Source organism: Crocodylus porosus, unplaced genomic scaffold (genome assembly GCF_001723895.1).
Source record: "Crocodylus porosus isolate Cpor-Errol unplaced genomic scaffold, CroPor_comp1, whole genome shotgun sequence".
Lineage (NCBI taxonomy): Eukaryota > Metazoa > Chordata > Crocodylia > Crocodylidae > Crocodylus > Crocodylus porosus.
Window position 1 is genome coordinate 79,581,466 of NW_017728949.1, and position 17,205 is coordinate 79,598,670.

The following is a 17,205-nucleotide window of genomic DNA, read 5'->3' on the forward strand; positions in this document are numbered from 1 at the left end:
TTGTGGACTTTTTTCCATGGAATTGTCAGTAGAAACTTTCAACACATCAGCTCACTCCTGTATTTTGGAAGAGTTGTACCAGAGCTGTCCTCTTGGATCCTATGGCTAATTGTGACTAAAACACATGTTGTCATTCAGTGGCAACTAAGTGGTCATGTGTGGCTACTGCTGCACTGTGTAGAATTAAATGATTTTTAACTGATAAATGGGTTGTTTAGAAGAAGATCCTTCTAAAAATGACTCTTCTCCCCTGGATGCCTATGAATCTTTTAGGTAAGCCTCTCATCTATGAGAGGAACCACCCACTTTCAATGTCATATTTTCATGCCAGAAGGAGCTTTAGGACAAACCCAATAATAGCATGTATTACACTTCATTACAGTATGACTAAGGAAAATCTGTTGACCCTTTAATTTTTCTGGGGTAAACTCAGCTTTGGGTAAATAAGTAATTATAAAAAAAACACAGTTTTATTGGTAGTTTTTGGTAGTAGCAGCCCCACTGTTGGCTGAATGATGGTACTTTTGTTATAAAATAATAGTTTCTGAATGCAGCTATATAGAGAGCTCCTTAAAGTGGGGATGTATAGGTTATGGAAATCAGTAGGGAAGACTCAGTGGTCAAGGCCTATTCCAAAAAAAAAAAAAAAGAAAAAGTTAATCTGTGAGACGTGCAACTATGCTCAGTGAGAACTTTGAGAGTGGGATTTGAAGCTCCTGAATTGCTATAGGGAAAATTAAGTCACTGTAGGTGACTTGGCAAGAAATGGTGAAAGAGGCAACTTGTTATGCTAATAGAAGTAAAGTACCCCAGAAATTTAACTGCCCCAGAGGAGTTTCTCCACATTTAAACAGGTATAGTTGAGAACAGAATCTGATCCAATCTTTTAGAACTTCAGTGAATAAACAGATGTCATTACATGTACTGTTTTCTATAATGCTTTTCTGTCTTGGATATATTTGAAACATCATTTAGAAACACTTGAACACTACTGGGATACTGCAGCTGTCTACAACACAATTCATCTCCTGAGCTTTGCTTTGGCTCCTGCTGGGGAAAAAACTGCTTTCTTCCAAGGTGTCCGGCTTGCTGGAGAGGGCTTTAAACTAGGTGCATCGGGGTCAGGTGTACAAAAGGAATGCAAGCCAGAGGGCAGCCAAGCAGGAAGGACATAGAGAGGGTGGTCAGGGAGGTGTCGAGAGTCTGGAATGATGTCAGGGCAGTGGGGAACTGAGGGTTACCAATGAGGGATTTAAGTCTATACACAAATGCAAGGAGTATGGGGAATAAGCAGGAGGAACTGGCATTTCTGCTAGCAAATAGGATATATGATGTCAGAATAATGGAAACCTGGTGGGATGCCGGGCTGTATGCGTAGAGGGCTACAAGCTGCACAGAAGGAACTGGGTAGGGAAGAAGAGAGGATGTGTAGGTCTCTATGAAAAGGAGCGGTGTGCCTCCTTGGAGAATCAAACTGGTTCAAGAGAAGGGCGACTTGAGACCCTCTGGGTCAAGATACCAGGTTGGGGATGAGGAGAAGGGGACTTGAAGGTCGGTGTCTACTACAGACCACCAGACCAGGAAGAGGAGCTGGATCTGGAATTTTCTAGAGAACTGACAGAGGCTGCACATTCAAGAGACATGGTTGTCCTAGGTGACTTCAGTTACACTAATATCTGCTGGGAGGAGCATTTCGTCAGGTCTGACCGGTTATGTAGGTTTTTGAAGAACTTTAGTTAGCACAGGAGGTGAACGGGCCAACCGGGGGAAGGCTTTGTTGGATTTGGTTCTAGCCAAAGGGGACAAACTGGTGGGAGATCTGAGGACTGAGGGTAATCTGGGAGATGGTGATCATGAGATGATAGAATTCACTATCCATCATAGAGCAGAGAAGTCAACCAGTAAGGCAGAGGTACTTGGAAAGGCTGACTTCAATGAGCTTAGGAAAATAGTGGGAGACACCCTATGGGAGGAGGGACTGGAGGGGAAAGGAGTTCAGGAAGGGTTGTTATCCTTAAAGGAGCAATCCTTAGAGTGCAGAAAAGGTCCATTCCATATGCAGGAAAGGTAGTAAAGGGGCTGGGAAGCCCTCTTGGCTTACCAGAGGAGTTAAGGAGCACTTAAAAAAGAAAAAGGAGGCTTACAGGCAGCGGAAACAAGGGATAGTCACCAAGGAGGAATACACAAGTATAGCCCATATTTATAGGGAGAGGATAAGGAAGGCAAGGACAAGTGAGATCAGGTTGATGACTGAAATCAAGGACAATAAGAAGTCCTTCTTTAGGTATATAGTGAGCAGGAGGAAGAGCAAGGGAAATGTGGACCTCTTGCAGAATCAGATGGGACAGGTGATAGCAGACAGTCAGGAGGAAGCTGAACTCTTTAATGAATACTTTGTCAATTCGTAGATTCCTAGATTGTTAAGGGCTGGAAGGGACCTTGCAAGATCATTGGGTGCAACCCCTGTGCACCAGGCAGGAAAGACAACTTGGGTCAGGTGACCTCAGTGAGGTGCTGTCCAGTCTCCTCTTGAAAATTTCCAGGGTAGGTGATTGCACCACCTCTGGAGGGGGGTTTATTACACAGTCTGGACACCCTAACTGTGAAGAAGTTCTTCTTAGTGCTAAGCCTGAAATGGTCTTCCAGGAGTTTGTGGCCATTACTCTTGTTTTTTCCCAAGGGTGCCCTGGTGAACAGTTGTTCGCTGAGCCCTTGATGTGTATACCCTGATATAGGGTAAGCTGCTACCAAGTCCCCCCTCAGCCTTCTTGTTTTTAGGCTGAAGAGACCCAAGTCCTTCAGCCTTTCCTTGTATGGCTTGTGTTGGTGTTACTGCATGCAAATGGTGATTGCCCACCTGGTCAGATACTGTATGGAATGGTTGTGGGGGTGGGGGAAAAGAGGACCAAGCAATGGTCAGTGCCAAACTGGTGAGGGAGCACTTAGAGTGGCTGAATGTCTTCAAGCCAGCAGAACCGGATGGACTACACCTGAGAGTGCCGAAGGGCCAGGATATCATCCTCCCAATGTACTTGGCCTTGGTGAGGCTGCAGCTGGAGTACTACATCCAATTCTGAGCTTTGCAATTTAGAAAGATGAGGAGAAGCTTGAAAGAATCCAGAGGAGAGCTGTGTGAATGATGAGAGGGCAAGAGAGCAGACCTTATGAAGAGAGCCTGAGTGCCATGGGACCCATTGTTGGGTTTGTCTTGATTTTCTCAAGTTTTCAGTAAGAACCCAAAGTAGTCGGGTTCTGCAGGAATTGATGTTTTGGTATCACTGGACCGTAGTGCTTTGGGCCTCCTGAATGCACTACTTACCTGCTCTCACTCTGCATGCCCCAGACCAGTAAAGCTCTGCTGAGGCTGCTTCTCACTGTTGGTCTACAGCATGCCAGACAGATTTTGAGAAACATTGAGGGGCTTGGTGGGCTTACTGCCTCATTTCCTGGTTTGCCGTGTGTGAATAGAGTCAGTAGCTGGAGTGTGCTTTTTGGTGGTGCGGTTAAATTTATCGCAGGATGTGAGATTCACATACCCTCAGACTGGGGCAGGCAATTATTTAGGCTGGAGGGCTGCCTAATGAGTTTTGGTGAGCTGTTGAGGGCCGCAAAGGTAACCCCGCCCCTTGCCCAGTTGCCATCTTGGGACCAGATGTTCTCCCGCTAACCTCTAACCTTTGCCACCAGAAGTCCCTCCCCCTGCACCCCAGAAGTACTTCTTTTGGGGAGGCTGGGCTGCCATTTTAGAACCAGGAAAAAACAGCATATACTAAAAGTCAAACATTACTATAACGTATTTTAATTTTATTACGAAAAATATTTCTGTCTTGTTTGTATGTGGAGGTGATTGTGTAATAATTCAAAAATCAAGACTTACTTTTGTATATTGTATGTGGGGTGTGGTTGAGGGTAGGTGTGTGTATGGTGGAGTGTGGGGGTTTGTGAGGGGGTGTGGCTGTGTGTGTGGGGGCAATAGGGTATATTGGGGGGTGTATATATGGCGAGGTTGTGGGACAGGGTGTGGGTGCAGATTTTGTGGGGTGTGAGGGAGGGTGGGAGGGGTGTAGAGACCCCCCACATGTTCCCTCCTATGGTACGCAGCCCCTGCTGCTGGTGGCGGCAGCAGCAACAACCAGCGGTGGGTGCTTATGGCCTACACAGGTGCTGCCGCCTGGTGATACACAGCTCAGGCTAGTACAAGTGGTGGCAAGGATCACAGCCAGGCCAGCCCACCTCTATCATGTGGGATTTTGAATGGTGCATATACAGCTCCTGGCACTTGTGTATCACTAGGCAATGGAGCCAACTGTCTTCACCGCTGCCTGCCATGCAGGCCCCGGGACTCTGCTGGGAAACAGGGGGTGGGGCTCCCCTCCACTTCTGATAGAGTCCTGGGACCTGCATTCAGGGAGTGTGAAGGCAGCCAACTCCACTGTGCAGGGCTTCCCCCAGTGACGTGCGTGCTGGGAGCTGCACCTGTGCCGTGCAGAGCCCAGCGTGATAGAGGTGGGCTAGCTTAGCTGCACTCCTTGGTGACACTTGCATCGCTGGCTGGAGCCTCGCACTGCTGGGCGGAGGTGCCTGCGTGGGCCCAGAGCACCCACCGCCTGCTGCTGCTGCTGTCACCAGCGGGGACTATGCACTATGGGAGGAATGTGTGAGGGATCCCTCACCTTCCCTCACAGCCCTGCCCACCCAAGCTCTGTGCTGCCACCAGCCCCAGCCTCATGCTCTGTGCTTCTGCCCAGCTGCTGCTTCCCTGCCTGGTGCCCGGATTGAGCGGGATGCCGGGGAAGCTGAGCAGGTCCCCTCCAGAGAGCTGTGTGCTGGCTGGGCCCACAAGGGTGAGAGCAAGGCACACAGACTCGGAGGCGTACAATTAGTTGGTGGGTGCCCGTGGGCTGGATGAAATTGCCTGGTGGCCCAGATCCAGCTGGTGGGCTGTATTTTGCCCACCCCTGCCTTAGACTATCAAGCTAACTTTTAAAAAAATGTGATCATTTGGTATGAGAAGCCAAGCATATTTTAAATATATCAAGCATTTTCTGTCTTGTCTTCAACTGTTAATTTGTTGCTTATTTCCTTTACCTCATGAAAGATTGTTGTGTGCTACTGTGTGGAAAAAAAACAGATTCATTATAACTCTTGTATTTCAAGAAACCCATAAACGCCAATCTGTTATTGGCAGGTCCAATGGTTTATGCAGCTTGTTGTGCCAGGAAGAGTGTGGATTTGAACTGAAGCCTGGCTATAGAGGTAGTGTGGTCATGTTACCAGTCTATTAGGTAGTCCGACTGGGACACCATCTCCCAGTACAATTTTTTTTTTCATGTAGAAGGGGACTCATATCTAGCTTTTCTTCAGCATTGCAGAATTCATGGCATAGGTATTGATTGTATGGAATGTGTTTCTTTTATATTGCTGCAAATGTGTTAGTTTTATTTATGTATATTTTAGATCCTTTATTCCAAAGTGAAGACAGAATAACTTTTGCTCAATGTATTTCCATTTATACAATGGATATGCTTGTGGTTTCATTGAAAAGGAATACAATCAGCCCCCCACGCCCTGCAGAAAACAATAGAGTGCACTGATCTCTAATGGCTTTTTTTAACAGATGGGTCAGAGAGTTTTTGAATGAAGAGAACAAAGGGCTGGATGTTCTGGTGGAATATTTGTCATTCGCACAGTACGCTGTCACGTAAGTAAGACATGACTTGTATTCATCAGGGGTGCAAAAACAAAACAAAGGATCCAGCACTAGATAGCAAACCCGGGAGAGAAAGATCAAGTTTGATGCTGCAGTCTTCCTGTGAAGTTGTTTTCACTGCAGTAGCTTGGCCCAGAATTATGTAGACACTTTAGGAGAGAACCAGAGTAAAATGCAAAATTAGTCCAAAAATGTTAGATCACAGCATACTACCGAGGGGAAAAAAGATGCTTGTTTATATCATTAAGCTTTCAGTCTGTTTATTTTTAAGACTGTAATCACATCTGTTTTAGCTTTGATTCCCTCTTAGGGGGACAAAGTGCAACAGTTGAACAAATTTAGCTTTATATCAAGATGCATGTTTTTTTCTAAGTCTTCCTTTTCCAAAGCTTCTTCTATATCTAGTTCCACAGAACTTCAGTGACTGTCCCCCTCTCATATATAAGTAGGTAACTAATGCTTTCCTAAACAGTATTAAATATTTTTCATTTGTGAGGAATATTTATGTGATTAAGGTTGAAGTAAGTTTATTTAAACTTTTCTTTCCTATTCAAAGCAATGTACACACATTAATTTTTACAACATCCCTGTCAGGTGGGGTAGGTACAATCGTATTCATTTTATGCGTAGGCAGATTACAAGAAAGATTCTAAATTTTAAGACCATCCAAAAAGTCAGAGACAATGCCAGAAATAAAACAAAGAACCCCTGGCTCCCAATTATCGGTTCTGAACACTGGGCAGTACTTCTAAATAGATATAGGTAACTGTACTATTTAAAGTAATGTAACTTTGGGGAAAAAATAATTGCGTGCCAGTGTAAGCCATTGTATCACCATTGTCTTGAATACAAGTTCAATGACGTATTTTAACTGAGAACCACTTTTCACATACCCACAGGATTTCATGTCATTATTTTCATGCTAAAAGCTGTAACTATAACATAATGTGGTAAGAAAGGGTAGGACTGAGGATTGTATTAGCAATGCAAACTCAGCTGAGGGGAGTCAACACTTTATTTTTAGATTGGATACATACAGATGCATATGACTGTTGCTTAGAAATGAGATTTTTTGATGGACTTGTAATAAAACTAATGAAGGAAAATTACATGTTTAAAAAATGTTGCTAACACTGGAAAAATGGCTCACAGCACAAAGCTATGCCTGTTTGAAGACTTTGTTCCTAAAATTGTACAAGTGCATGCAAGTTAGCTTGCCGAGGTTTTTTCCCTCCCTAACGTGGTAAACATGAGTAATGACCTCAAAAAAATGTAAGAGGAACAATCAGCTTTTGCTTGAAATGGCAGAACTTTGGGCGACGAATCAAAAATCAAAGAATATCTGTAATGATTATGGTAATGGATTACATATGTTTGAAGGTTAGCTTTGGCCAGCAAGCCAGTATAAATGCTCGGTCACATATTGATGGATGAAACTAAATTAGTGCTCATGCAATGTATAGATTTATTAAGATAAAATGAAGACAGCTTTGAGCTTCCCCCTCCTTCCTACACGGCAGTGTTGTTCATCAGCAGATCATCCAATGTTGTATTTATTTTACATTTAAATAGAATAATACACGACTGTTTGATTCTTCCTAAATTCTATCCCTGTGTTGTTCTTTCTTCTTTTGTCAAGGTCCAGGTTTGCTGCAAAATGTATTTGAAGCTAGCTCAATGTTCCAGCTGAGGGGAAATTGTTTTGCATTGCTTTCTTTCTTTTTTCTTGTAATCTGCTGGGACCTAGTAAAATCTGCAGATGTTTAACAGGAAGGAAAATGCTATGCACCTCTTTTCTCTGCAAGCCTATATTGGAATTTCTATTTCCTTTCAGTTTTGACTTTGAAAGCTTGGAGAACAATGTAGAAAACTCAATGGATAAATCCAAACCTTGGAGTCGTTCCATTGAAGACCTGCACAGAGGAAGTAACTTACCTTCTCCAGTTGGCAATAGCATTTCCCGGTCTGGCAGGCATTCTACTCTACGGTAAGACCTTTTAATCAGGCAGCAAGATTTACCTAGGAAACAACGGGTGTGCAAGTCAAAAAGATCGCCTTGGTTTTTGAGTTTCAATGATATTTTTTATATTTTGCATCTTTCATTCCTAAGCGGTCCACAGACTTAACATCCACAGGAAACATGTCACTGTGCTATGAGATCTGAGATGGAATGAAACAGCAACTGAATATCCCACAGCAGCACTACGCCACAGTTGAGGGATTTGAGAGAGGAATACTGTATGCACTTGCAATAGTAGAGTAAATTAAGCAGGCAGAATATATATAATTATTCAAATTAGAAGTTGACTGGTACTCTAGGAACAGGATTTCTTCTCTTGCAAGCAGTGCATTTGGGTGTTTACCAGGGCTTTGTGTCCAATGTCTCATTTCAAATGCATCATCTTCCACAGTACCGTGCACTCCTAGTACTATGTAGGAGCAAAAAAGTAACATCACTTCCCTACTTCAAATCTAGCATCATTTCTGGAAGCGTTGCACATTTTCCTAAGAGTTCTCTCACCAGATTTTAAATACATATTGAACCTGTTTAGTTTGTGGTAGCTGACAGAATCATAGGCTGAGAATGGAGAGTTATTTTATGTACCTTCGTGCTGTGTCTTAGGAATACTTTTTCATGATTATAAAACATTGGATGTTATCTTTAGGGCATGAATGTGGTCAGTTGTATGGGTCAAGATGGTGTGATATTCAATGGTTTGTTGTTTTCAGTTGTTAAGATTTTGTTAGATAATACTGGGAGGATGAAGAAATCTTACAAACCTGGAACCACTACAGGTTTAGTAATTTGTTCTATGTCTGCCATTCAAGGTTCAGTAGTAATTTGACAAGCCAAGCTAATTTTGGGCTCTGAGTCCAAGGTCAGCAGATATCAACAATTCAGGCTACTGCTACAGTTGGAATGGATCTGGAGTCTGGAAGTTTTAACTGAAGGATTTCAGGAAGTCGAGAGGAAAACAGTGGAGACATGGAATTGGACAGTTCTTGCTGCAAATATACAAAACTATAAAATGAAGTGCAGTTATATTGACCCACAGGTCAAGGTTTTCCTGAAAATACAGCACAGGATACATCTATTTTATTTTGCTTTGTTTTGCTGTACTGAATTATCAAAGGGCAGACAGCCTGGATCATTTAAATCTTTGTAAAGTGACTGTCATAGTGCTTGATACTTCCGTGTTCCTGAGAAGGTCAGTTACAAAGTGCAGAAAGATTTAAAAATAGGCCTTTAAGTCAGAATCTGGTGTTTATGCTTTAAGGACATTATTTGAGGCAGAATGTAGTCCTGTTTGACACTAAAAGACATGTGACAGTTAGGTCAGGAATGAAAAATTCAGGGGTGCATTACATGTTTCTTACATTTTTCTCTTCCTTCCTCCTATTCTGTTCTTTCCCTTACCTTTTCCTCCTCCTCCCATACATCTCTTCCCTCCCTCTTTTCCAAACCTCCTTGTCATGTGCTAACATTCCCCTCCTTCACTTTCACACATCTTGCATCCATCTTTCAATATGCCATCAGATCGGTTTCTCTGCCTGAACAACTTCAATTCAAACACCGCCAGGGCTGCTTTTCACCCAACTGTCTCTGGAGTGGCTTCACTTTACACTCTGCTGGTGAAGCTTCAAGCCGGAAAACCTCGTAAGTCATGGGTGTAAGGTTACACCCAGCCAGATCTGCATAGTGCATGGTAGCAGGTCTAACACTGCTGCCCATGTATTATAATATGATAACCATATGCCTTCCATGAGGCACTGAGCTAAAAATGAATGGGGGCTTCCAGCACTGGAAAAACGTGGTTATCACATTATTATTCATATTTCAAAGTGTAGTTTGCTTCTGTAGGGTGGGTTTAGTAGAAAGAAAATAAAAATGTTTATTGTTTATAATATGATGTTATCTTTATTAGATTTATACAGAGAGCAATAGTTATTGTCCATAATGCTTCCTAACTGACTATGAATAAAAGGTTCAAACCCTAACTGTGTTTTTACTCAGATTTTGAGGAGAGTTTTATCCAAGTGAGGACAGTGGCCATAAAATGCAATTAATAAAAACAATTTCACTTGCATCAGAAAATGCTGTGGAACTGTAACCTACTAGGGCAAAGCCATTAACCAGTCACGGTACTCCGGGTACTTTGTCCTGAACATTGGCAGCTGTCTACAGAGTCCGTCAGAATGATGTAGTTTGGGCAGAAACTGTATTTTATGGCAACTGTCTTTCAAACTGGCATATAATTAGAATCAAAGTGCTTTATTCCCAAATGCAGACTTTTCTGTGTGGACCTGATCTGTGCCCAAATGCTGAATTTTCTCTGTGTCCCTGACTTATGTCCATGACTTGACAATAGTTAGAAGTGTTCTTTTGTTGGAAAATATGGATGAATCCAAACAACTTCTTTTTGCAAGAGTATCCTAGGCCAAGGATCAGCAAGCGTAGGCTACCCTTTGCAATTCAGCTCCCACGGCAAGACACAAGTCTCTGCTTTCCCAAGTGGCCAGCTGCCTGTGCTTACTTTTGTTTCTGATCTTCATCTTCTCTGCAGCAAAGGTAAACACAGATGTGACAGAGCAGAAGGGAGCATTGCAGAGAGGATGGGCAGCACAGTGTAGCCCCATACCATCAATCTACTGTGTACCAGACTGGATTATTACAGGCCAGATCAGACTTCTTCATGGGCTGGATTCAGTCCATTGGTGTTAGGTTGCTAACCCCTGTTTCAGGCTTTTGTTAGTAGCATAACCCAAGTCCAGGATGGTTTTTCTGGTCAAAACCAGAAAGAGAGCTGGGTGGTCAGAACATAATCCACAGCTATTGGAGTCTCAGATTCAGGTTCCTAATCATTAACATTTAATTATTTATATAAAAGTAAAATAGATGCATCAGGAGATATTAAGAGAATCCTATCACGTAGTAGCAAACAAGGAGGTTAGGAGGCTCAGCAAAGATGTGGAAGAAGAACACAGCAGAGACTTCAACTTGTCATCTCTAAACCCTAAGTGCCCTAAGCATTGGGCCATTGGCTATCCTTCACTCTCCCTCTCTGCTTTTGGTTTTTGCAATTTTAAAAAAAAATCTTGGTCTCATCCCGGAGAAATGGGGGAATAGGGAAATCTTTGGACGATCTTATTCATCTTTGCTTCAAAGCTCAACAAAAGTTACTACAGGTGTTAGGATCCTTTGTTGTCCTTGAATTGTGTTTATATGTAGTTAGAGTGCAATGCATATGAAATCAACAAATGCTGGGAAATATGTTTGGGAGAAATGCTGATCTCACTAGTAGCAGTGGAGTCTTCATATCGGCAAATCCCACTCCAGCATCCTGAGAAAAATGTATCATTGGTGTAAATCCATTAATGTTAATTACACTCTCTTTCTATCCTTTGCTAGTCCCCTCTCTTGTATATGGTAAAGACTATCCTTCAGTTTTCAAGTCTTAACTTTAATTAACTTCTTTGCAGTGCTTTTGAATAGCTGCTCTGTGTATTACAATCTCATATTTGTTTCCATAGCAACTGATGTATTTTAAAGAGGAAGAAGCACAGTGAGTCTGGGGAAGAAAACAAAAATGGCAATAGGCTAAGAAATACATGGAGCTTACATTTAATACATGGTAGTCTAATCTGATGTTCCCTGAAGCTTTAATTTTACTTTCTTGGGGTGACAGAATTACTATAATTTGAGAGCCATTTTAGATGCCTGCCAATTCTCTGTATTCCAAGTCACCTACATACTGTACTTTGGTTATACTTTGATAAACTTCATTTCTACCTTAGGAATACATGGGAGCGTGTCTGACTTAATAATGAGCAAGACTGTCAGGTATTGGCCATATGCAGGATATGTTTTTTTCTGTACATAGGAGTATGTATACACATACCTATATTTTATAAGTAAGAGATGGAATTCTGATAGGATTTGGGGGTGAAGGCAGCAGGAAGGAAAGGGGGAGTTTGTGGACACTAGGAGGAGAAATGAGAGCTACTGAGCATAAGACATTATATAAGGAGATGAGCACCCATACTTGGAGGAGAAAGGAAATGTTAGCAGGACAACACAGAGAATTTGTAGGGGTGTGAAAGGGTGAACAAACAAGAACTTTGCTCAGGAGCTGAGCAGGGGTGCTTGGTGAAAGAGAATTATGTATTGGGAGACCATGGCAGTGTTCAGTACACACATGAAGATACAAAGCTGTAGTGTGTGTGTGTGTGTGTGTGTGTGTGTGTGTGTACACACACACACAATGTAGTTTTATTAGGCTGTAGGAATTTAGAATAGAAGTATAGAAATCCATGGCTACTTAATTTTTTACTTCAGTGTATTTCCTACATAGAAACAGCTTTAACACTGTTTCCCCCCCTCCCACACCTTATTTATTATCTCTCATTGTGAAGGATCTGGCTGAGGAACCAACTTCCAGATGAAAGCAAGCAAACACAGAATCAAGCCATTTTTGGTAAAACCTACCCCTTCTGTCAGCAAAATGACTCTCATAACACTGAAACTCTCTTTCATTGCTTAGTCCCTACACAGGTACACAACCTCAAAACTAGAAACCCTATCCTAAGCAAGTTGAGACCTTCGAAAGATTGTAATACCATAGAGACTCACTCCATGAAGTCCATTATAGACTTGCCTTATTTGCGCTGTATTTTTATATGCAAGGGGTTCAGATATTTTGGTAATGAATGACAGGATGGAATACTTTGACAGACAGATAAGTAGACTGAGGCAGTGGAATAAAAATCAAGCTGTTCATGAATATGGTGCGTAAGGTTTGGTGACCAAGGTCCACGCCTTAATTTAAGCACATAAGTTGTCCCATTTAAATCAGTAAGGTTGTTTAGTGGTCTAAGTTACACGTGCTTAAGTGCCTTGAGAAAATTGAATGTTTGTTCATTTTATATATCTCAGTTTTCTGGAGAGGTGTTTTAAACGGTCTATAAAGCATCTGTAAAAGCTCCATGGATAGTTTGTACCAGGGTAGACTCCATGCTCTATTTGACCGCTCTGGCTTCAGTCTTATTAAGTCCTGAGGAACTCTTGCATGTGCTTGGCAGTCCCTGTTGGTAGCATTAATAGAGAAGCATGGTCATGGAGACTGAACTAATTTCATAACTACAAAGGTTTTCAGACTGGCAAGACAACTGATGTGAGGAAGAGTGAACTTTCCTCTTCCTCTGTTATCCCAGGTCTCTGGTTTCCAGAAGTGCCAGGTCAGCAGCTTTCAGAAGAACTAAGTTAATGTACAAAATATTTGATAAATATAATAAAAAAAGAAACGGTTGCACTAGTAGATACATCTCCTGTTACTCAGTGTGGATAAGAAAAGATTATAGAACCTTGGTTGTAATGTATAATTGATAAGCATCTTACCTTCCTTTTGACTGTTTTTTTTTCCCATGTGGTGCAGGGTAGCAGATTTGGAAATGCTGGGTCAGACATACACCCCCACAGCAAACAACCATCAATGCAAGTACAAAACCATAAAGTAGCTGAGCCAGATGTGACTCCCTGCCCCTGACAGTAGGAAAATATTATAAACTAGAAGCTTGCACATAGCCAGGTTTTCTCTCTTTCTTACTTTTTCGAAACCAACTTTTTATAGCTTCTCTTTAAAAGCAAGACAGAGGAAATAAAAGAGGAACCATATGAATTTAATTACTAGAAAAAATATACCATCAGTGACATAATCTCTGACCTGCAGCAGAAAGGAAATCAAAACCAACAATGTATCCAAATGCTCAAATCAACTGAGCATTTGGTAACAAGAAATGAAATTAAAGCAATGGAAGATCAGGCCATAATTTCATCTACCCAAGTTTGGCACAGTTTTTCTGAACGAGATGTAGAGTTACTGCCAATGGGTCCTGCCACTAGAAACAACATAGAGCAGTGTTGCAGTTGCCAGTAACTAGAAAAGCAGATCAATCAATATTCTGGTGCACAGAGTCAGAGTAAAAGAGTTCAGGTACTAAAATCATCATTAGTCCGTGGTCCTTTATATCTGTGTGAGGGAGGAATAATTAGGTATAAATGAAAGGCAAAATTTCATTCTTTGATGTGCACCCTGAATATTTGCACTATGTGTTTTTACAGCATATTCTGCACTTACCTTTTATCCTGAACATGGATGAAAATTCTGAGTGCTGAGAGCAGAATACTTATTAGTGAAGGAAGGGGGAAAACAGGGATAGTGCCTGAAAGAAAAATCTAAAGCATTGAATAAAATGTATAGAATAGGAAAGGAGTAAACCTAGGTCTGTATCAGAGCCCTCAGGACTGGAAATCTCTCTGACTTTGGGCACAGAGGTGGACTTGATAACTTCCTTTTGCAGCTCTAGCTTTTCCATATTTTTTGACTGGCTGTAGAAAGCTTTGTTTCTAGAGAAGTCAAAACAAACATTTGTCTATTCTGTTTAGCTGCAGTTTTTGCCAGACCTCATAACTTTTGACTACAGATGATGTTTAACTCGCATGAATATCTTCCCCTTTTTTAAAAGAGATGAATGTAGGAGATTAAATGTCAGCCTTTTAAGATCCAGCTTTTCAAAAGTGTTCGCTAACACAAGGATTTGATTAGACAATCTAGAAAGATACCAGAATCAGTAAGGGAGTGGAAGAGGGGATCTCTCAATTACGCAGCCATTTTCCAGGTAGTTTCTGGGTATATATCAGATTTTTACACTGCAGGCAGTGAAGGACTACAGTAATCACTAAGAGTAATAATAATAGTAATAATAAAAGAGTAATAATAATTCAGAATAATTTTGCTCTTCAAATTTTTTTTTTTTTTTTGCACTCCAAACAGCCTAAAATGATGGATTCTGGCTTCATTCACCAAGCCATGCTTTATTAGCATTAGGGGATGTGTTCCCATATGTTACAGCTGATGGAAATCTGTAGGTGCTTCAAGAGACCCTGGAAATGAAGATAATGTGCTGGATACTGAAGAGTTTTCCTTTAGTGGCACAATTGGGATAACAGTAATTTTGATTTTTACCATTAAAATGTTGCTCATCCTTTCACTCCTGGGAACTGACATTAGAGAATGACAGAAAAGATAGCTCCATGACTACAAACAACTTCTGGCATTGTATTGCAGCTTTTTCCCCACTTTTTGACAAACATGCATTCTCAAGGGAAAAAATAGCTACATCTTACCTCTCTGTTCAGGTTCAATTGAGGGCTTTAAAAGGAAAGTCTATAGTTGTATTGATTTCCTTTTTGCCACAGTGAGCTATGCGTTACATTTTATTCCTATTCATTACGGATCCCTAGTCCTAGCAAGCATATTATGAATGATTTATCTGTAGTTACCATCTGCGTTATACAGTCAACCCAAGTGGTTGGCCTTTAGGTCTCCCAACTTCCATTATTGTCAGAATCTGTACCTTAAAACTTAATGTTAAGGTTGGCTAAATAATTACCGACTTTAAAGAGAACCTATGTCTTCTGTTTTTAGCAAAGCTGGAACTGGTTTTGGGTTACTGTGAGCTTGATGCATGTTTTTACATCCAAATCCAGATAAAACTCACTAGGTTTGACTGTTTTGTTTTATATTTTTAAGTTCCTTTTATCCCAAAGCACAGAAGCTACGAAGTCATGCAATTTGAAAGCAAAGAAAAGACTTGCCTATGTTCCTGAAATCTAAAACTGCCCAGATCGAACTAGTTTTCCTAAGAATCATTTTGGTTAGCCCTCCATAGCTCAGTACTCATTTGACACTCATCTGTCATGTAAGCTCCTGTTTCTTTCTCTTCTGGTAGCATAAACAAATGCAGTGATGGGATTTTTGCAGGAGTAAAGTGTGCTGTTTCCATTTTCTGGCATGGTGAATTCCCAAGTCAGTTAAGGAAATTTTCCACGATGCTGAGATGGCTTACTTATTTGGTTTCATAGACCTTGATTGGAAAAAGATTTTGCTTTTATATCCTTTTGGAAGGTATGTGGCAGACCTGCAAAACCTGACTTTTTCCTTGTGAAGACTTTTTTTCCCGTTTCCTATGAGGGCTGGCTTACCAGTCACTTCCACGTGGCATCAGGAAGCTCTTGGAATTTTCAGACCAAATGAACTCAGACTAGTATATTCTGAAGACTTTGTATCCATTTCCTGTTAAATAGAAACCAGTTTCTTACTATAATTCTAAAGAGATGGAGAAAGGTGTTTAAACTCAAGGAAGAGGCTTGGTGAAATAGAATTAAGGTAGTCCTAAGCTGTTGTCATCATCTTTTATTTGCAGTAGTACCTGGTGACCACAGTCTGGACTGGAACCTCATTCTGTTAGGTACTGTCACTGACACTGGAAGATGTAGCCCCTAAAATGCTGCATTTATGTTTTAAAACACATGGATAAACTTAATACACTGCTTGACCTGGTACTGGCAACTGGGGTGACCTAATCGGTGACCTAGTGGTCGATGGGAAGCTGGGTGACAGCGAGCACGAGCTGATCACCTTCACCATCCGCTGTAAAGCTGGCAAGTCAGTCAGCATCACTGAAGTCCTTGACTTCAGGAAAACCGACTTTGACATGCTCAGGTGGCTTGTTGGTGAGGCCCTAAGGGACCACAACTCAAAGGGGAGGGGAGCTCAGGAAGAGTGGTTGCTCCTCAAGGGAGTGATCCTCAATGCACAAGCTATTCCATCTTGGAGGAAAGGCAGCAAGGGGGCACAGCAGACCTCCTGAGGCTAAAAAGAAAGGCCTACAAAGGATGAAGGACAGGATTCACCTCCAAGGAGGAATATTCTGCACTGGTCTGGTCCTGCAGGGAGCAAACCAGGAATGCCAAGGCTGCAACTGAACTCCAACTAGCTTCGAGTATCAAGGACAATAAAAAGTCCTTTTTCAGATATGTGGGGAGCTGGAGGAAAAGAAAGGGCAGCATTGGACCCCTGCTAAACCAGATGTGACAACTGACACCGAGGAAAAAGCCAACCTATTCAGTGGGTATTTTGCGTCAGTCTCTCATCAGTCCCATGGGATGCCCATCCCCACTACGGGACTGGGAGGTCCAGGTGAGGGAGATTCCTTGCCCTCCATCAATGTTGACCTCTTGAAGGAACAGCTTGACAGGCTGGATACCTTCATGTCAGCCGGCCCTGACAATCTACACCCCAGGGTACTCAACGAGCTGGTGAGCGTCATAGCCCAGCTTCTGGCATGGATCTTTGAAAACTCCTGGTGCTCTGATGTAGTGCTTGAAGACTGGAAGAAGGCCAATGTGGTGCCTATCTTCAAGAAAGGGAGGAAAGTGGATCTGGCTAACTGTAGGCCCATCAGCCTGACCTCTGTCCCTCGGAAGGTCTTAGAAAAGTTTATTAAAGAGGCCTTCCTTAATGGACTGGCCAACATCCCGAGGGATAGCCAGCACAAGTTTGTTGTGGGTAGGTCTTGCTTGACCAATCTCATTTCCTTTTATGACCTATCACCTGGACAAGGGAGAAGAGATTGATGTCATATATCTTGACTTC

At 42.0% G+C, this 17,205-nt stretch overlaps 1 protein-coding gene across 1 annotated transcript in view; it reads left to right on the forward strand.

Moving 5' to 3' along the window:
- FMNL2 (formin like 2) overlaps positions 1-17,205 on the forward strand; it is a 133,235-nt gene that overhangs the window by 43,306 nt on the left and 72,724 nt on the right. The window contains exons 7-8 of the mRNA XM_019553613.1: positions 5,618-5,701; positions 7,545-7,697. Of these exons, the coding sequence (XP_019409158.1) occupies positions 5,618-5,701; positions 7,545-7,697 (237 nt within the window). The remainder of the gene's footprint in view (positions 1-5,617; positions 5,702-7,544; positions 7,698-17,205) is intronic.